Source organism: Triticum urartu, chromosome 7A (genome assembly GCF_056163025.1).
Source record: "Triticum urartu cultivar PI428250 chromosome 7A, HENAU_Tu73, whole genome shotgun sequence".
In the NCBI taxonomy this organism is placed as follows: Eukaryota; Viridiplantae; Streptophyta; class Magnoliopsida; order Poales; family Poaceae; genus Triticum; species Triticum urartu.
In genome coordinates, this window is record NC_141879.1 from 29,497,931 (window position 1) to 29,519,775 (window position 21,845).

Genomic DNA, 21,845 nt, shown 5'->3' on the forward strand with positions numbered 1-21,845 from the left:
GAAGCCCGCCCTCCCCATTCGCAATCCGCCATAACCAGCGAGTCAGTAGGGCAATGTTCATGCGTTTAGAAGACATGATCCCGAGCCGCCCTGGTCACGCGGTTTGCAAAACTCAGGCCAGCGAACCATATGGTACTTCTGATTGTCACCCTCCTCTGCCCAGAAGAATCTCGTCTGATACTTGACGAAGGATGACAAATTACAGTGACGCCCGACAAGTTTCTGTCAAAAATAAACTGAAACATGAAAGTCGTCATCCTCACGTTATTAAACTTGCCATCAAAAACGTTCGGAGTTGATATGTACTCATACTAACATTCGGTACTTATTAGGGTTCTAATTCTAAATTTAACTGGGACTTGGGTTACTATTTTAGAGGCTTCTCTATTTAGGAGATGTTTCCATTAACTACGAGACGTTTGTGGTGCGATTGTACTGTGTAAGAAATCTTTTCTTTTCTTTTCTTTTTGCCTAGATTTGTTAGCCAAGCGTGGGTCAACGATCTATTTCACACTTGCAGCGACGACGCCAAGGCCAAGCTTTGTCCTCTTCTGCTCACAAGTTGGGAGCGGAGATAGAAGGATACGGTCCTGCCGCCGGCGAGGGTTAGGCTCCTCGTCTCCGGCCAAGCTCCCGCCCGAGTCCCACCCGGCGGTAAGCGAGGCGACGGTGCCTCCCTGCCCGGCGCCCCGGCCAAGTTCCCCCTTTGCTCGCTGTGGCCGCCGCGAAGTAGATCCCCGGCGGCGACGACGAGGTAAGCCAGCCTGCAGCCAAATACTAGTATGATTTATTCTCCGCGTACATGAGCTTAATCCTCAATTAAGCATTGCCATCTTGAGATAATGGCCTTGAAATTGTCTGATTTGTTCTGATGTTTGGATCTACTGACGATGCGACGAGATACCTATACATATTCTGTTGTGCCTAGCAGTTAAATTATAAGACATTCGCGTGATTTAGTCTGCAGTAATATAGTGTATTAGTTATGCATTCCTCCTTTATTACGGCAGTAATATATTGATGTTCCCTGCCCTCCATTGTTTTCACAAAATATCCGGAATTAATCTGCAGTGTAGTTGTTGGTTATCTTGCTAATGGTCAGCTTAATCAACAACACTGCCTATCTGTTTCTCCATATATCTGGGATGCAATTTGATCGACATTTAGGAAAATTTGGGGCATTTTTCAAACCTCGGATACCCATATACGGAAGCAGAGTATGTATGTTCAGTTTTTTCGAGGGCCACTTTTCTTATTGGGTAAGGGCACTAAATTGGCACAGTTGGCTACAGCAGTCACAAGTGTTCTGAACTTGCACTTTTCCATTGTGGTTGGAGAGTTCTCAAGTGTTTTGTTGGTGCTTAGTGCTTACTACTAGCTAAGTGGACTAACACAGTTTTGCTAATACATCACTTATTCCATTTTGCAGTGGTCATTCTTATAATATTGAGGAAAATATACAACTAGGCCACCATCCAATAGTGAGACATTAGCAATTCTCAGAAAGTAATGGCGCAGATTGTGATTCTTCTAGCCATTAAGAAGATCGGAATTGCTTTGGCAAGTAGAGCGGCAGGCCATGTAAGTGTGCAGTTTGCAAAGTACAAAGTACAATTAGCAATTTAGGAAAGTTGGGGTCATTTTTTGACCCTCTGATACTCCTATACGGCAGCAGAGTATGTATGTTCAGTTTGGTTCAGGGCCACTTGTTCCTATCAGTTAATACCACTTAATTGACACAGTTGGCTATAGCACTCACAAGTGTTCTGAACTTTGTACTTTACCATTGTGGTTACAGAGTTTTCAAGTGTTCCGGTAGGTGCTTACTGCTAGGTGCTAGCTGAGTGGACTAACAGTTTAACTAATACATCACTTATTCCATTTTGCAGTGCTCATTCTGATTATATTGAGGAGAGGCCACCATCCGACAGTGAAACAGCAGCAATTCTCAGAAAGTAGTAATGGCGGAGATTGTGATTCTTCTAGCCATTAAAAAGATCGGAATCGCCTTGGCAAGTAGAGTGGCAGACCATGTCAGCGTGCACTTTGCAAAGTACAAGACACAACTATTGGAGCTACAGGGCAGTATGGGTCGTGTTGCAAGGGAGCTTCGCATAATGCATGATGTTCTTTGTCACATGGACATTCGAAACCGCAACAATCAAGTATATGATGGCTGGTTGGAGGAGGTACGGAAAGTAGTACATGTGATGGAGGACATGGTGGATGAGTACTTGTATCTAGTAGGACAGAAGCATGATATAGGGTCTTGCTTTTACTTGAAAAGGGGGTTCAGAAAACGAAGTTCTCTGCTTTCTATGAACCAGATAGCTGTCAAGGTGAAAGAAATAGAGAAAGACCTTACTCACCTGTCAGAGACAAAAACCCGTTGGGTTCCCATGATAAACAACGGGGACAGTGGCTGCACTAATTACATTGTCAAGAGGTCCCAAGATCTAGCAAAAATTTCACATTCCCTTGACGAAGAAGATCTAGTGGGGGTGGATAAAAACAGAGAAAAACTTGAGCAGTGGTTGGCAGGCGATGATTTTGGACACTCTGTAATAGCCCTGCTTGGAATGGGAGGTCTTGGTAAAACTGCTTTTGCTGCAAATGTGTACAAGAAGGCAAGGGAGAAATTTCAGTGCCAGGCCTGGATCTCCGTCTCCCAAACTTATTCTAGAGAAGATGTCTTGAAGAATATAAGCAAGGAACTTTTCAAAGATAATGTCAGTGTTCTTTCTAAAACTGCAGCTATGGACATCACATGCCTTGAAGAGACAATGGAGAGTTTTCTGGAGCAACAGAAATATCTGATCATATTGGATGATGTTTGGACTCCAGAAATATTTGATGATTTGTCTAGGGTACTTCCTAATAATGATAAAGGTAGTAGAATTATAATGACAACAAGGGAAGGCCATGTTGCTGCACTTGCCTCTCCAGGACACATCTTAACACTAGCAGCTTTACCAGAAGATAAGGCGTGGGATCTCTTTTGTGAAAAAGCCTTTCCAAGAGATACTGATCATGAATGTCCTGTGGAGTTGAAGCCTTTGTAACATAATTAGAAGAAGGGGTTGTGGATAGCAGAGGGGTTCATCGAGGGAAGGGGTGATAGCACATTAGAAGAAGTGGCAGAAGGCTATCTGAAGGAGTTGATTGATAGAAACATGCTGCAACTTGTTCAGAGGAATAATTTTGGTAGGATGAAAAGATTCAGAATGCACGACATCTTACGTGAATTGGCAGTTGACTTGTGCCAGAAGAACTGTTTTGGTGTTATATACGAGGATAAGTGTGGTGGTTCTGTACAGATGGATGGACGTCGATTGGTAATGCATAGAGTGAGGAAGGACATTCAGCAATCATTTTCTAGCATGCACCGCCTTCGAACTGTCATTACACTGGACGGCTGCATGCCATCATTCACTCTACTTCCTCTGCTATGTAAGAAATCACGATATATGACAGTGCTAGAATTAAGTGGTCTACCTATTGAGAAGATTCCAGATGCTATTGGTGATCTTTTTAATCTCCGCCATTTGGGTTTACGTGATTCAAAAGTGAAGGTGCTCCCGAAGTCTGTCGAGAAGCTTTCAAATTTGTTGACACTGGACCTTCATGGATCTGATATACATGAGTTGCCTAGTGGGATCGGGAAACTGAAGAAGCTTAGGCACTTATTTGCTGAGAAAACAATTGACCCAGATTGGAGAGAGATTCAATGTTGCAGTGGTATGTGTATCCCCAAAGGTCTTGGAAATCTAACAAACCTACAGACATTACAAGCATTGGAAGCACAAGATGAATCTGTTAGACATTTATGGGAGCTGACACAACTGAGAAGTTTGAGGTTATGGAATGTGAAAGGAAACTACTGTGGCCGCATCGGTGAGTCTCTAGTTCGGATGCGCTATTTGTCATACCTAGATGTGAATGCAAGTGCTGAGAACGAGGTTCTCTTGTTGAATGTCTGCCTGCCAAGCCTGCAAAAGCTGTATTTGAGAGGACGACTAGCAGAAGGGGCTTTCGACGAGTCTCCTCTCTTCCAAGCTATTGGGGGGCAGAACTTGCATGTATTGAATCTATCTTTATCACAATTGAGAGAAGACCCCCTGCCATCCCTTTCTCGGTTGTCAAATTTGACGCGTCTACAATTCACTAGAGCATACAACGGAGAGCAGCTGACATTTTGCACAGGGTGGTTTCCCAAGCTAAAGATTCTCGTTCTAAGAGACATGCCTAATCTGAATTGGCTAGAGATACATCAAGGTGCCATGGCGAGCCTGGAAAGATTAGTCTTAGCCAACCTCAGCGGTATGATGGAGGTCCCACCTGGCATTGAGTTTCTCATGCCCCTCCAGCGTCTGATCTTCCAGGAAATCACCAATGACTTCTTGACATTGTTGCGCGAGTGTTCTGCAATTCAAGGGGCCCATGCGGTGTATTCTCTCCGATATTGAAATGCCCAGACTGGTTTGGAAATGTGTATGTACATAAGTAAGCAGTAGCTACTCACTTGCCAACTAGAACCAGTGTACCACTATTTGCTTTCTCCCTTGTCTCTTATAATCTTCTACAATGTATTGATGTGATCTAATGTTGGTTATGTAGGTCACTGGCGGAAACGAAGATGCTTCGCTATGAAGTTCATTATAGTAGATCAAGGAAAAAGAAGTATCTATCCGATTCCAGTGTTAGTGTACGCTCGTGCTGCTGCTGATTGTGCATACTTTCTGGGTTTCCTCTGCTTTTATTCAAGACGCACCATTTGTTACTTGTTCCACCTCCGCCACTGTTCATGCCATGGTGTCCTTTTCCTTGTCAAGTGTGACAATCTTTCGTATTGGTTTGTTCTGGTTGTGGCTACAGGCGAGTGCTGTTTTCATATTCAGACTAATTTTCACATTACTTGTTTGAACTGTATACTGCTATTTCGTGTGCATTCTTGTTGTGAACATATTCCAGCTGTGTCTGTTAAATAAAAGGCTTAGTTTGCGATTCTTAGTTATTGCTCGCGCATTCATTTTTATTGTCACTATGGTTGTTGCATGTCTGTTTTATTGCTAGCCTTGTTGTGTCCCGTTTTATTATCTCTTATTTTGGACATCTGTGAATGTTGTTCCTTTGTTGGATTACGTTCCTTGTTTTCTTGAGGAATATGCAGTGAAAATGTTTTGGAAAGGCCACGGCATGTTTATGCATGTCCTTATGATTTCCCTTTATAAAATCGTGAACACGCGGAGGAGGCGATGGGTGAGCTGATGTAATCAAACTACTTTCTACTCCTAGATGATATGGGGAGTTGCAGTTCAAGCTGTACCAAACCACTTTCTGCCTCATTCAGCAGCGATGATTGGAGCTGACCATTTCCATGAAGAAATATATTAATCAAGGCATAAGCTAGGCACGATTCATTCAGCAGCTTGATGTATGTAAGATTGGTCTCACTAAATTGTCCCTTGGTGCTTATTGTTTCATTAGATCACAGGACATGCATGTATCATTAGATCTCAAGCGCTAGCTGGCTGATGATTTCATCAGAAAACATACTGTATTTAGTTAGCAACAGTATGCCGCTGTTTACTGGGCCAACGGCGGACGGCTTTGCTCTTGTTCCTAGTTGTGTACGTCCTGATGACACATATGATTAGCAACAGTATGTCTGCATACTCCTCATGCTCCCACTCAAAAACCAGCAATTAGCATTGTTTTAAGCTACTTCCTCTGTTCCAAATTATAAGATATACTCTGGTTGTTCCCTACAGTTATATATAAGAAGAAATTTGCCACTGTACTTCTGATATATATTGCTCAGATTTCACTCTATGACTCATGACACATATGATGGCTTCCTTTCCGTCGTTATTCTGACATAACTAGCTATCTTTGACAGGTAATAGTCCCTGCATCTTGTTAGCTGTATTACTGATGTTGTGCATTATTTATCCCTGTGCTGTCACCACACATTTCGAATCTGAAAGGGTCACCCTTGATCCTGAATACATTATACATGTTTATTTATCTGCTACCTACTCCTGTCAATAACAGACCTCTCACAAGGATAATTTGAATAGGCCCCTGTAGACCCGTCTTTTATTTTCTTTCGTTATGATTTCCAAGTCAACAGATGATGGCTTATAGATTGATATTTGACTTAACAAAGCTGAAAGTCTGTAAAGAGTTTCTCATTACTCTAGTTGCATAATAGGAATCCTGAAGCGGCGTGATGCTGAGCCTGCATGATCTTTAGTAATATACGACTGATATTTGATTTCTACATTGCACACCTCTTAATTAGTTAATCAGTTAGTTAGGGGATGCGTTCATGTCACTCAGAAAAAAAATATTGAGGGGAAATCTTGAAACACCTTCCCTGTTATTCCTCTCAGGTTGCCAGCAATCATATCCTGGGTCAGCACAAACGAGCTCTCCGGTCAAAATTCTGAAGTAAGCAAACGTTCTGCTTGTGTTGTGGCAAATCAACACCGAGTTTCAGTCGAAATTAACTGAATTTGGCTCAGAGAAGTGTGAGTACATACTAAAATGAGATTTCCACCATAATTGTGATCGCAGGTGCTTGGTAGCTGGATTGAACAGAGATGGAGTACTGCCAATCCATTAATAGGCAACAAAGTGAACAAGAATTTGTGCTGGTAACATAACTCTTCCTTTGGATTGATGGGTGCTCTGTCAAAGTAATTTCCTTTAGGTCTCTGTATTTATGTAACTTAGTTTGTTGCTCGTAGGTTGGCTACTGCACTACCCAGGCTTATCTATTACACCCAATATACCCACATATTGGATGTAATAACGTCTTATATTATTGGGACAGAGGGAGTATTAATTAACAGTGGATGGTTCAGAAGCCCTTGTAAGCTTCCATGCTACTGCTCCTTGTGATCAAAATACAGCAGACGTTCTGTATAAGCATATGCTTAAATTCTAAAGACATTGTCTTCGATGTCGTTTCCAAACCTTCAGAATGTCTGAATGTTCTCCTATAGAGTGCCTGGGTGAAAACAACATATGAAGCCAGAGCCCCATAGGCCATAGGGAACATCAAACAACGTATGGCTATGCTCCAAGCAGAGTACTAAAGCACGAGTACTTGCTCGCACATGGGATGCGCTATCAAAAAAAAAAGGTATTACAGTGGAGGAGGCAGTCGATCAGCTCATGTAACAAGAAGTTTTCCAGGGGTCAATGAGCTCAAGTAACCGTCTGTGAGCATAATACTTTCTAGATGATGCATGGAGAGTTGCAATAGAAGCTAAACCAAAATACTTTGTACATAATTTTCTAGAGCTGAACGAAAATAGTTTCTAAATAATATGCTAGAACTGAAGGAAAATTCTTTCTAGATAATATGCTAGAGAATTAACTTAGAAAACTGGGGGTAGCCTCATACACCCTTTCCCAACAGAAATATGCAGACTTTCGACATAGATATATTAATCGAGGCATAAACTGAAGTTGCACGTCCATGCATGCATGTATCGCTAAGCTTAGTTACACACAGACTTCAAACATAATTACCCACGACAGTAAGCTTGACAAGTACGTACTACTTACCAATCAACTATGCTTATGACCACATACATTTGCACCAACATTGATTGTGCTTTGGTAGCCTAGCGAGTGGATTCAGCAGAAGCCTCCACAAGATGCCGGTTCACCTTGGTGGCATAGTCCAGTCATCGCTTCCTCCTTGGATTTCCCTGTGGGCCACATAAAAATTTGCCGAAACTTGTGTGCACATCAGTCTCGTGTTCACCCATAAAACAACGAATACTAGGGTTTGAAAAACTAGAAGGAGTTGACGCCTTCCAAGCATCCTATTTGGCCTTCTCCATGCTGAAAAACCTGGGATGGTCCGAGAGATAAGATCGGACTACATGGTTAGGCGTGATAAACCGACAGTGAGAAAGAAAGCGAGATTCAGAAAGGTGATGCATCTCAGAGAAAGAAGTACAAGAGCAGTATGTATCTCACTTTGTTCCTTGGAGCTTGAAGGAGAATACACACAAAGAAAATCATAGTACATGTATCATTAAATCTCAAGTGCTAATGCTTTCATCAGAAATCATGTTCAGATTTAAAGAGTATCATCAGTTAGCACCATGTGCAGCGATTAACCCATTATTAACAGCAAGCAGGCCTGATATATTTACTGGTGTGTTGATTGGGCCGACAGTGACCTGCTTGAAGCGATCATAGAGTGCCAGCTTGGTCTCGTTCGTGGTTTGTGTCAGGCAGCGTCTTGGCCTCCTTTGTCTGTGTGTACTCCTCAAAATTCCTACCCAAGAACAACCAATCAGCAATTCGCATCTGGAGTTGCTCATTTTGAATATGTAGCTCCAACCTGTTAATAGGTCTCCATCAATTTGTTCATATCAAACATCTCTGGCGGCACCAACTATACATGACTATTTGGCAAGGACCCCAAGCTGTCTATTTAAGAACAATTTCAGTGGTGAGTCATGAAAGATATAAAGATAAATATACTAGGATGACAACATTGTATACCAAAGACGCGTCCTGCTGTCTTCCTTGAGTTGCCCACTTGTGCGTTTCTTTTATCCTAAGTATAGATTAAGATATCTGAAGAGTTGGTAAGAGCAATTACTGGGTTGGTAAGAGGAGACTAAACTTAAGAGACTGAGTATTTATGTTTAAAGAGTTGGTAAGAGCAGTTACTGTGTATGTAAGTTTAAAGAGCGTGAGGATCACAAGAGCTTCCGCTGGTTCTGGTTGGCTTCAGCAGCAAGACTAGGGACCCCAAATCTGGCTGGATCTACATCGATTACAAGCCAGGTGCGTTGCCATTAATTTGGTTTTGTCCCTAATTCTCTTGTCAATATCGCTAGTTGTACTACTAGAACTATCACCCTAACTAGGTAGATGCAAAAATAAAGTTTTGATTGCCATTACAGGACAGTAGGTGGTTGTTCTTTGGTTCTTAAAAAACAACAAGGATTTCTCAATTTGATGATTAAATCCAGTTTATCGTCGACAACAAGCTAGCACACTCTCGGTCATACCATGACTCAATGACAACAGTTCTGGATCTCTACGATTAATTTTCATTTACAAGACTAGTGGAGCATGAGGTCTCTATGTTTTTCTACGAGGATCCATGAAACTATTCTGATGGTATCAGATTGAGGACTGCACAAGGGAGTCACCGGGATCATTGGATGTACGCAGGTTCGTCTTCCTTCCATAGTTTCCTGGCTATCTTAGGTTGTACTTAGAACAATCTCCCTCTGCGAAACCAAAACCATTCCTGAAGCCTATTATACTTTATGAGTCCTGCGATGGGATTCCTTCCAGCCCCATTTGCACAATAAGATTTTATTCTGGAAAAAAGACAAGTGTCTTAATTTGTGACAGCGTGAGGCAAGGTCTGGTGAGCTAGCGGATTTTAGTTGCCATCCATAATTTCCCTTGGTTTAATAAAATATCAGGAATCCGTCTATGCTTGTACGGGGGATATACTTAGCATGTGATGGACATATGCTCTTGCATTGAAGATACACTGACATGTGAATTTCTTGCTTCCTAAAGCCAAACATTCTTGTTATTTGAAGTTATCATAAAGTGAACATGACTGCTCCTTTTAATTATGGTCGTATTATTTATGGTATAATATATCATTTTTTTCCTAATGACACCTACAACATGACAACTTAAATGAGACATGAGGGTGAGGTCCAACAATCTTTCTACACAGCCACCGGAGCCCCTACGTTGCTCCCGGGTGAAAGTATCGAAGCGGTCAAACTAGAGAGGTGTTGGGGGGGGGGGTGGATTTGAGGATAAGTGTGGATAAAAATAAGTTCTCTAAATATGCAACTATGTGAGAACCACCTATATGGTGTCAAAACTATGATGAAGCGTCGCTGACCCCCATACACTGGGGGTCCACGGTATTTGTATTGATTGTTTCTTGAGTTAAAAGGTTCAATTGAAGATCTCCTTCAGCCATATATAGAGATGAATACAACTTAAACAACCTGCTATCTCCTAACAAACCCAATGTGGGCCGCAACACATGCGTCGCGACATTATGTTTAACACTCTCCTGTTTTTTGATACGCAAGTTTAGATTACGCTTAAACTCTTCAAAGGTCTTGGAACCAAGGCCTTTGTAAATCCATCTACAACTCGATCTTTGGAAGGAATGAAAGAAATGTCCAACTCTTTACTAGCAACCCTCTCTCGTAGAAAATGATAGTCAATATCAATATGTTTGGCCCTTGCATGAAACACAGGGTTAGTTGATAGATATGGAGCACAAAAGTTATCACACCAAAGACATGGGGTTTGTATGTGATGTATGCCAAGCTCCTTGAGCATGGATCTGACCTAGATAATCTCTGGTGTTGCATTTGCTAGTGCTTTACATTCTGCTCCAGTGCTTGATCTTGAAACTGTTGCCTATTTCTTTGCACACCATGAGATCAAGTTAGGTCCAAAAAATATTGGAAATCCACCTGTTGACCTTCTATCATCCAAGCATCCTGCCTAGTCAGAGTCAGAGACGACACTAACAAGAGTGCAAGATGACTTGTTGAGAGTTAATCCAACACTCAATGTACTCTTTACATATCTCAATATGCGCTTGGCCGTTGTCCAATGAGATGTGGTTGGTGCATGAAGGAATTGACACACTTTATTGACTGCAAAGGAAATATTAGGCCTGGTGAGTGTCAAGTACTGGAGTGCACCTACTAGACTTCTGCACCTAGTGCCATCCTCTTGATTCAAGGGTTCACCCTCTACAAGAGAGAGTTTTCTCTGAACTAGACAATGATGTTGATGATGGTTTACAACCTTGTAGGCCAGCTTTACTCAATAGATCACTTGCATATTTCTCTTGGGAAAGATGAAGTCCACCTTCTTTCATTTTCTTAACTTCAATGCCAAGGAAAAGAAATGCAAATCCCCTTAGTCTTTAAGAGCAAATTCTGAGTTCAAATCTTTCAAAATTGTTGTTAGTGCTTCATTTGAGGAACTGTTAACAATGATGTCATCAACATATAGAAGTACAAAGATGGATGTATGTGACTAGTTATAAATGAACAATGATGTATCAGATTTTGAGGGGGGGGAAACCAAGTGTTTGTAACATAGAGCTAAAACGAGAGTACCATACCCTTGAAGCTCGTTTCAATCCATAGAGAGACTTATCAAGCCAGCACACATGAAATGGTTTGTTGTTATCTTCAAACCCAGGAGGTTGCCTCGTGTAAACTTCCTCTTCCAGAACACTATGAAGAAACACATTCTGTATAGTCTAAGATTCCATCCTCTGGACACAGCAACAGATAAAACAAGACGAATTGTGGCAGCTTTAACAACATGGCTGAAAGTGTCCTCATAATCTATGCCATACCTCTGCTCGAACCCTTTTGCAAAAAATCTAGCCTTGTAACGATTTATGGTACCATCTGTTTGCAGTCAATCACATTTTTACCTAGATGTGAAGGAACCAGATGCCAAGTGTTGTTTTTGTGAAGAGCATGAACTTCTTCATCCATAACCTTTTTTCCATTTTGGATCAGCAAGGGCCTCATTGACAGTGCGTAGTTCTCCTGTAGAAGTGTTTGAAATAGCCAAACCATGGATAGTTTTATAGTTAGTTGCATGTATAGCACTTGTTTGGAGACGTGTACGAGGCGGTGCAGCAGGTGTATGCGTGTGGAAGATCCAGCGTCCTGTTGTACACAAGAATCAACAGATCCACTTGATCCACTCGATCCCCAGGAGGAAGAGCAGCCTGCGCCCACCCGATCCTTTGTGGCAGATGAGAGGGACGCAAAAGATCCGGGCGAGTTGGCCGGATCTGGATCGATACACGCACTGGGCCCTCCTGGCATGGGCGTGTCAGGGCACGTGGACCGCATGGAGTAGATGCGAGGGACCGACGCGTAGCACCCGGTCATTGGGTCCCGTGTGGTTGGGCTGTCCCCTTGTGGAGTTTGGTGCGACCCGCCACCAGGACGCGTGCTCATCTTGGGCAGCACTGATGTGGTGAGCAAGGAAAGAGTCATTTTCCAACCTCAAATCTTCATGAGACCATTTCAACTTCTCAAGCTCTTGCTTCCTTTTCATAAACTCAAAAGTAAGCTTATGGTCTATGAAAATGCCTCATGACAAGAGGAAAGTTCCTCAAACTTAGACTTCAGAAGTTCATGCTCATTAGTCAAAGTTAATTTGGTTCTTTTCCATTTCCATGATTAGCAAGTGTTCATGCGTTTCAGTTGTCTTTTGTTGCTTAGCAAGTGATTTTTATTGCGCATAGCAGTTGAGGCAAGCTTAGAGTCGCTAGGCTTCAAGTTATCTAAAAGTTCGTCATCACTTGAGTCAAAGGAAGGTTTATTTGAAGATACCTTTGCGGCCTTTTCCATGAAGCAGTAAGAAGGACCATAGTCCTCACTATCAGCATGTCTATCATTGTTGTTTAAGAAGGAACGATGAGCAGAAGATGCAGCGAGGGCAATGCCGACAATAGCTTAGTCAGAGTTAGAGTCCTCGCTAGATTTAGTTTTAGATTTCTCGTTGGAACCAGAAGCTTCTTCTTTGAAGTCCATCTCTTTGCCCATGTAAGCATGCACCTTGCATAAGTTTTTTCGTTGAAGACTCTGAAGATGAGCTTTCCTTCTTCTTGGATTTTTTTCTTCTTATCAGAATTGCCAGCTTTGCTCTTGCTCTTGGTTTGCTCTTAGCTTCAATTTACCATTGAGGACAAATACGGATGAAGTGGCAGTGTTTCTGCATTTGAACCATTGACTCTTTTGCCATCAGCTAAAAGGTGTTTACCATGGTGCATTTTTGGAGTCATTCTTCCTAAATCAAGGCGAGTAGCCAAGATATCATTTGGAGATACAATGTGAAAGTCTGTCCTCTGATGGATCATCATCCCCAGGTGGTGTCTGATGGAAGCATAGCTCTACGGAACTTGCTCACAATGAAATTTCCATCCACCAATTCAACTCCATAACCCTTCAAAAGTAGGACTTGTGACTTTAATCTTTAGAAAAATTATTCTGGGGTCTCTCCATCTTCTCTCACAAACAAGTTGAGCTCTTGCTTAAGCAACTCCAACTTTGAAATTTGAATGCCGCCATCACCATCAAACGTGACATTGAGACAATCCCAGTTTTCCTTTGTGGTCTTGAAGAGCGCAATGGAATTTGTGTACCCGTCGATCACGGATTTTCGAATCATGTCAAGGGGTGTAGCATTGAGTTGATAGTCAACAATTTCCCTTGCTGTGAGGTTGCTTGGATCTTAAGTGTCGAAACCAAAGATGACGACACTCCACAATAGTGTTGGCACCGCGAACATAAGATTCCATAGCAGGTTTCCATTTAGCAAATTTAGTAGTCCAAAGTGTCTGCTGGAAGGTGTGGTTGATATGAGTATGAGTTATAGGTTCAGGTGTGTAGGATGGAGCTACGACATTGTAGGAGAGTGCGGTGGTAGGTTTGGGGGTATACCCATTTCCAAGGTTCCATCCACATCAAGTGCTTCATGTGGAGCAACGAAGTGGGCAACAGAGGTGGATGGTAGTTGGCTCGTCCCCAAATCCTCCTTGACGTTTTTACTAACACTTCCAAGATGGTTCCTTTAAAGGAATGAAGCAAGGTCATGAGTTCCATAAGTGTCACTGGGGTTGCAGAGGCAACGAGAATGGGTGCTGCAAGGTTTGCTGGTGGATCATCGATGAAGGACAGGATTCCATCTCCCTCCACTTCTTCGCCCATCTTCCTCTTAAGGATGTAAATCCCTTTGAAATAGAATTTCTCTTGTACCAATTGAAAGTATTGAAGCGGTCAACTAGAGGGGGTGAATAGCTGACTACAAATTTCTAGCTTTTCTTCCACTTTAAGGTAGTGCGGATAAACGCAAGTTATCAAGATACACAATAGTGTGAGAACAACCTATATGACGAGGAAAGACTAGCAACTACATAAGCAAAGGCAACGCGCCAGCTAGCAAGCCCAACACAAAATAAACATACAGTAGAGGATTAACTACACAAATTAGAGAAGGTGGTGTATCCCAAAGTTCACACTCTTGGGGAGTCCTCCGTTGGGGAGATGTGATAATCCCCAAGTATAGGGAGTTATTGTAGCACTTTCCAAAGTGGAGATGGTAAGTATGGAGTGTCGAAATCCCAAAGGAGCTGAAGGCGGGTAATCATATTCTCTTAGGTTCTATCTGCCAATGATACAACCTTTAGTACACCGAACGTCTGCCTTACGTAGATGCAATAACTAAATATGGGTTGGAGGTATAAAAGATCTGATGTGCAACATTTTGAGTACAACTAAATTCAAGTTAGGTACTGAAATTTAAATATGAAATACAATAAAAGAAAGCATGTGTGGAGTAGTGGTGGTAGCTGTTGCGGAATTGTCCCTAGGCAATGACCATGATACTAGATCGATAATCATGCATTGCAGTTTTATATGTGGAAGAGGCTATGCTAATGTACTGTTCGTACTTGTACTGACAAAATTATTATGATTGAAACCTTAGTAAGAATCCCTAAATTCTAAGAATTTATGAAGGTAAACCCAACCATAGCAGTAAGAACTATGAGCCATCTTTATCCCATATGCCTGAACTCCTATACTCATCTACGATATCATAACACGCAACTCATATCAATCATAATAGATCGCCAATGCCAAAAGACAAAATAAAACTACCCAACATTAATAATGATGCAACAAATAATTTGATACTCCCTCCGTCCCATAATGTAAGACGTTTTTTGAACTACACTAAGATGTTTTTTACACTAGTGTAGTGTCAAAAAAAGTCTTACATTATGGGACGGAGGGAGTAATAATTTAGACCTCCCATAGGGGGAAGTATCATATGCTAGTATCATGCAAATGATACTCCATAGTGAATAGTATCATAGACGACCTCATTTATTGTCATGCATGACACACAGTAGCACACCATTTAATATGATACAATAGCATATAATGATACTCAATCCTCTCTCATCCTTCATTTAATTGTATGCCACCTCATCTTAACTTCTTAGTTGGCATGCATGATACTTCATATGTACTCCTATTGTGGGAGGTATTATAGCATCAACAACCATGTTCAAGTAGGGGATCACTAAGGTTTAAGGATGTATGGACCACTGTAGAGAGGGTGAAGATGGCGATAGAGATAGTGGTGAAATTGATGGAGACAATGACGGTGATAATAATTCCACCGGCAACACTCCTGCGCCACCGAAAGAGAGGGAGAGAGACCCCTCCTCCTTATTCTTCTTCCTTGGCCTTCTACCTAGTTGGGAGGAGGTTTCCCCCTCTAGTTCTTGGTGTTCATGGCCCCTGGAGAGCGAGAGCTCTCCTCCAAGACTGGATCTCTCGGGCAGTATTTTTCTAGATGATGAAGTCTTAGTTCCGTCACTATTTTATTTGCCACGGGAGTTCCATGAATCCAAAAACGTACAGAAAAATAGGGTTGCTTACAACCTTCCGGACGAAGCTATAGCAATAGGACACCACAAGGAAACCTCGCTATGCGGCCTGGCTTCTAGCCGCGTGGTGGGATACGCGGAGGCCTTGGGGCCCCTCAAGTGGGCCTAGGCCCATTGGGACCTCTCGGTTACGAACCTTGCTAACATATTTTTATTTGATTTTTTCTAGATCTGAAAATATCATTTTCTACAACATATAAAAACACTAGAAAACAACAAATGGCCTTGGCACTGGATTAATATCCGATAAAGATCATAGGAAAGCATGCCAAAAAAATTTATATGTGAATATAACATGAATACTTCCAAAATTATGATATGTTGGAGACATATCAAGGTGTGAGTGCCAAGGCATTCAAACGCCCCTGAAGGTTCACCCTAATGTCCTTTGAGCCCCCCCCCCCCCCCCCACGAGTGGGCCTCAAATCCATCGTTGTTGGTCTTGAAGAAAACTTCACCATAACACACCACAAGCAAGGAAGGTTCTAGGATGGACTCCTAGGCGCAACTACCAGAGTAACAAGTTTGGTTTTGCTCAAGCAAGGGGGTCACGATTTGATTTGGTGGAAGTTTAGGTCTAGGGTTCTTCTTTGAATCATCTAAGTTTGATGGAGTTTGGTTGGAGGAATCAATGGGAAATGAGCTTTGAAGGTGTCAACAATGGTGGGCAGCTCAAATTTGGAGGACTAGGTCTAGAGAAAGAAGAGGGGTGGGCTTATATAACTCCCCTCAAAACCAACCATTATCCTCACATGTGGTGCACCCCGAAGATCCCGTGGTTCGGAGCCATAGAAATCTGGTCTATCCAAAACCAAAACATATGTGACCCTTGGAGCCATTTGTTACCCCCGAGATCTAGGGGTCAGAGGGCAATATTTTTAGGTGTCCAGAGGCGATGCCAACTAGACCCAGAGATTCGGGGTATCAAGTGAGGTACCAAGGTTTATTTTTGAGAGAGGATTTGTGTATGGATTTTTTGTGGGGTTTTAGATGAAGAACGTGTATTATGATCACCACACCTATTAATTACCTCAATACTCTTAATAGTGCGGCTTTCCAACCACTTGATAAACTGAAATCTTTCGGGGGGTTTGAACTTACAGTCACATTTTCCCTTTTTAATTAGTGGGGGTATCTCACCTCCATCCTTTTCGTCATATGAGACTAAGTAGCCGAGAATCACTTAATTAAAAGTGTTAGTCGCACTAATCATATGGTACCAACACTACACACTTAAGGGGTTACATGCAACTAGGGGCAACTCGGGTGGCAAAAACCTACCCATCACCTAAGTCCCCAGCCATCCCATTCGACCCCTAGCTACCTTCAGAGGATGCTGGTTGGAATGCCCTCACCAGCGGACGGCAACAGGGGGCTCTCTCTTTTGTGTGAGTGGCACTATGGAAGGAGTAGAGGAGCACAGTGGTTGGGGCAGTCTGCGCTGGTGACCATGTTATGGTGGAGCAGAAGGTGTGGCTACACAAGGGGTGCCTTGTGGTGGTGCGCTGTGTGTGTGACCCAAGGAGCTAGATCTGGGCCCGTGAGGGCTAGTTTAATGCGCCCGGGTAATGGGAAGGTGATGGAGCGGCTGGACCAGTGGCCCTGGTGGCAGTGCCCCCTCATCCCTCAATTTTAGGTATGGGCAAGAAGTTGCTTTGGTCTGCGGGTGGATGCCGGAGTGGCGGCTTTGGGTCGGTGGTGCTGTGCTGTTGGTTTCGTGGACAGAAGTGGATTGGCCAGCGGCAATTCCGGTGAGAACATTGGCTCCTTGGAGGCGTCGAGAGCTAGCGGCGCAGTGCACTATACTCTCAAGAGTTTAGTGATGGTGGTTTTTTGTGGTGATCCAGACGAAAGTTTAACTTGACTTTGTCGGCGCTCGGTGATGGCAACACTCTTCTAGTACATTCCATCTTGATGGTGTTTCTATGGAGTCTCAAACCTCCTCCAACCACGGGGTTTGTCTTCCAGGTGAAATCCTTGAACAATAACTAGATTGTATGGTGGCGGCGTTTTCTTCATGTCATTTTTCCTCCATGGAGGCATCATTTACTGGAAGATGAGGATCGGTAAGCGTTGCCAGCAGTGACTTTCTCCGGTAGGATGCTGGTGATTTCGAGTGGGTTCGATGGTCGAGCATCACTGGCTTGGTGGTGTGGTTCACTGTTCTTCGTGTGGTCGGTTAAGTCCGGATTAACTTCCCTTGATGTTCTGTCTTCTCTCTCCGGTGGCAGGGTCCCGACGGCTATGCTGCCTACTGTTGCATGTCCGATTTGTTCAGCGCCACCCCATACCTAGTCTAGCTAGGTAGTCTTGCAGTGATGCTTGGGTTTCGGCATGCTTTTCCTCATAAGCTGGACCAGCTCTCTATTTAACGATGCAAGGCGGGAGCTCCCCGCCCTCCGACGAGGTTCCATCGAAACATTATAGCTTTACTTTATTATTAACATTCTTGATTCAATACATCTTTATTTCTTGTAGCTAAATATATAACTCTAGCTATTTATTTCTCCATACATCTGGAGATACTATTAGATAGGCGTTGAGAAAAATATGGAGGTAAGTTACGTGCAATTGTCACATTAGCCAACTTTCAACAGTTGGCGAACTGGTAGGTATTGTAGCTTTGCCCCCTCTTTGCCTTATTTGGTTATAAAATTATATCATTTGGGGAGTTTTAACTTGAGATGTCCCTATATAAAAACAGAGCATGCAAGATCAGTTTTTTGGTCGACTTTCACTAGTTCTTGTCATTTAATGAAGTTAAGTTTGTTGCAGTTGACTATAGCATAGTCCTGAGTGTTTTAAAATTCTTATGCATCTGCCTGTTGTAAGTACAGTTTTGTTTGAGTATGTATTTGTGTGGGTTAGAAATGGAGTTTAGGAGGATTACTTTGAAAGGTTTTTGTTTAAATGTTTTGGTAAATGCTAGCAGAATGGACTGAAAATTTAATTAATACATCTGTTACTTCATTTTGCAGTGGTGACTCTAATTATATTGCGGAATAGTATACAGCTGGGCCCCTAGCCAACAGTGAGACATTGGCATATATCAGAAGCTAATGGCGGAGATTGTGATTCTTCTAGCCATTAAAAAGATTGGAATTGCCTTGGCAAATGGAGCGGCACACCAAGCCAGCGCGTTGGTTGGAAAGTACAAGACACAACTGCAGGAGTTACAGCGCAGCATGGATCGTGTCATGAGGGAGCTTCGCGTAATGCATGATTTTCTTTGTCAAATGGACATTCGAAACCGCAACTTACAAGTGCAAGAGAGCTGGTTGGGGGAAGTACGAAAAGTAGCACATTTGATGGAGGACACGGTGGATGAGTATTTGTATCAAGTTGGTCGGGAACATGATATAGGGTGTTGCTTTTACTTGAATAAAGGGTTCAAAAAACCAAGATCTCTGCTTTCTTTGAACATGATAGCTTTCAACGTGAAGGAAATAGAGAAAGACCTTTCACACCTGTATGAGACAAAAAACCGTTGGGTTCCTGTGAACGGTGGGGATACTGGCAGCTCAAATTATATTGTCGAGAGGTCCCAAGATCTAGCAAACATCTCACGCTCGCTTGATGATGAAGATCTAGTGGGGGTGGATGAAAACAAAGAAAAACTTGTGATGTGGTTGGCAGGTGATGATCTAGAACGCTCTGTGGTAGCATTGCTCGGAATGGGAGGGCTTGGTAAAACAACTTTAGCTGCAAGTGTCTACAAGAAGGTGAGAGAGAAATTCCAGTGTCATGTTTGGGTCTCCATCTCTCAAAATTATTCTAAAGAAGATGTCTTGAGGAATATAATCAAGAAACTTTTTGAACATAATGTCAGTGTTCTATGTAGCACTGTGGCTATGGACATCACGTGCCTTGAAGAGACGGTGAAGAAGTTTCTGGAGCAACATAAGTATTTGATTGTGTTGGATGATGTTTGGACTCCAGAAGCATTTGATGACTTGTCTAGGGCACTTGCTCAAAATGATAAGGGCAGTAGATTGATTATCACAACAAGGGAAGGCAGTGTTGCTGCGCTTGCCTCTCGAGGGCATATCTTAACAATGGAAGCTTTACCAGAAGACAAGGCATGGGACCTCTTTTGTAAGAAAGCCTTTCCAAGAGATACAAATCATGAATGCAATGTGGAGTTGAAGCCTTTATCCGAGGAAATAGTTAGCAAGTGCAAAGGCTTGCCTCTTGCTATTGTGTCAGTTGGTAGCCTATTGCGTGTGCGTGAGAAAAGTATGGAAGAATGGAGAAGAATAAATAACCAATTGAGTTGGGAGCTAATTAATAATTCTAGTCTTAGTGATATAAGGAATGTTTTGCATCTGAGCTTCATATACCTTCCAACACACTTGAAAAGTTGTTTCTTGTACTGCAGCTTGTTTCCTGAAGACTATCTTTTCAAAAGGAAAGAACTTGTACGATTATGGACAGCCGAGGGGTTCATCGAGGAGAGGGGTGAAAGCACATTAGAAGAAGTGGCAGAAGGCTATCTGAAGGAGTTGATTGATAGAAACATGCTACGACTTGTTAAAAGGAACAGTTTTGGTAGGACGAAGAAATTCAGAATGCACGATATCTTACGTGAATTGGCAATGGACTTGTGCCAGAAGAACTGCTTTTGTGTTAAAAATGAGAATAAATGTGGGGAGTCTCTTCAGAAGGATGATGGGCGTCGATTGGTGCTGCATAAACTAAAAAATGACATGCAACAACCATTTTCCAATATGCACCAACTTCGAACTGTCATTACATTGGGCGGTAGCAAGTCGACATTGGATCTACTACCTCGGCTATGTGATAAGTCAAGATATATGACAGTGCTAGAATTAAGTGGTCTACCCTTCGACAGGATTCCAAATGCTATTGGTGATCTTTTTAATCTTCGCCATTTGGGTTTGCGTAATACAAAAGTGAAGTTACTCCCGAAGTCTGTTACGAAGCTTTCGAATTTGTTGACACTAGACCTTTATAGATCTGACATACATGAGTTGCCTAGTGGGATTGTGAAACTGAAGAAGCTCAGACACTTATTTGCTGAGAAAACTATTGATCCGGATTGGAGAGGAATTGCATGTTGCCATGGTGTGTGTATCCCCAATGATCTTGGAAATCTAACAAACCTGCAGACGCTATACGCGTTGGAAGCACAAGATGAGTCTCTTAGACTACTAGGGGAGCTGAGGCAACTAAGGAGCTTGAGGTTATTAAATGTGAAAGGAAGCTATTGTGGACGTATCAGTGAATCTCTAGTTCAAATGCGGCATTTGTCCTTGCTATCTGTGAATGCAAGTGATGGGAATGAGGTTCTCCTATTGAATGTCCTCCTGCCAAGCCTGCAAAAGCTACGTCTGAGAGGACGGTTAGCAGAATGGTCATTGGATGAGTCTCCTCTCTTCCAAGGTGTAGGCGGGCAGAACTTGTATGAATTGTCTCTATATTGGTCACAATTGAGAGAAGACCCCCTGCCATCCCTTTCCCGGTTGTCAAACTTGACGTGTCTACAGTTCACAAGAGCATACAATGGAGAGCAGCTGACATTTCTCTCGGGTTGGTTTCCCAAGCTAAAGATTCTCTTTCTGAGAGACTTGCCTAATCTGAATCGGCTAGAGATACAGCAAGGTGCCATGGCGAGCCTGGAAAAATTATACTTAACCAACCTCAACAGCATGACTGAGGTTCCACCGGGCATTGAGTTCCTCCTGTCCCTCCAGTATCTAACCTTCCGTGAAATTACCAATGACTTCTTGTCGGTGCTGCGCGGATGTTCTGCAATTGAAGGGACACAGTGGCAGCATACTCTCCGACGTTGACTTGCCACACTGGTCCGGAAATGTGTAGGTATGTAAGCTAGGCACTAACCTGCCAACTAGCTATAATCATTATTTGTTTTCTCCCTGTACTCTAATCTTACTAATTTAACATTTTTGATGTGATATGGTGTTGGTTATGCAGGTCGATAGCCAGAAGGGAAATGGTTCATTATTTGGGCCGCATGCAGTGAGTACAGGCGTCAATGCATCTGAAGGTGCATTATGCGGTATTAGTATTGCATTCGTGCTGGTGCCGATATACTACAATACCGTCTATATCTCCTCCGCTTTTACAAGATGTACTACTGCTGCTGTTGTCCGTGTACATATGAAGTGTGATTACATTGCTTGTTGATGATTTCCGGTTGTGGCTTTCAAATTAGATGACATTTACTGTAAGGCTGCGTGCGACCTGTGTTTACATATTCAGACTAATTTTGGTGTGATTTGTTTCAGTTATGTACTGCTGTTATAATTCGTATGTGCATGTTGTGAACCCGATTAAA

At 42.6% G+C, this 21,845-nt stretch overlaps 1 protein-coding gene and 1 pseudogene across 5 annotated transcripts; both read left to right on the plus strand.

Moving 5' to 3' along the window:
* The first annotated feature begins 509 nt into the window (after window positions 1-509).
* LOC125520650 (disease resistance protein RPM1-like) lies at window positions 510-5,002 on the plus strand (annotated as a pseudogene). Its single transcript, XR_015609754.1, has 4 exons — window positions 510-754; window positions 1,430-1,581; window positions 1,890-4,503; window positions 4,618-5,002. The product of XR_015609754.1 is annotated as a disease resistance protein RPM1-like (transcript).
* A 139-nt stretch (window positions 5,003-5,141) lies between these two features.
* Window positions 5,142-21,845, plus strand: LOC125523352 (disease resistance protein RPM1-like). Of its 4 annotated transcripts, none has more exons than XM_087532054.1 (7): window positions 5,142-5,899; window positions 6,396-6,453; window positions 6,580-6,659; window positions 6,753-8,820; window positions 8,940-9,213; window positions 18,505-21,367; window positions 21,482-21,845. In XM_087532054.1, the coding sequence occupies exon 6, from the start codon at window positions 18,586-18,588 to the stop codon at window positions 21,337-21,339; it is 2,754 nt and encodes a 917-aa protein (XP_087388180.1). In that variant the 5' UTR covers window positions 5,142-5,899; window positions 6,396-6,453; window positions 6,580-6,659; window positions 6,753-8,820; window positions 8,940-9,213; window positions 18,505-18,585; the 3' UTR covers window positions 21,340-21,367; window positions 21,482-21,845. The 4 variants fall into 4 exon arrangements, with proteins under 4 accessions (XP_087388180.1, XP_087388183.1, XP_087388181.1 ...); XM_087532057.1 differs by having other exon boundaries at window positions 5,142-5,438; XM_087532055.1 differs by having other exon boundaries at window positions 5,142-5,434; window positions 5,772-6,453.

What these genes read in the sequence shown, in the direction of transcription:
- LOC125523352 (XM_087532054.1), top strand. Translation starts at nt 18,586, where the DNA reads ATGGCGGAGATTGTGATTCTTCTAGCCATTAAAAAGATTGGAATTGCC.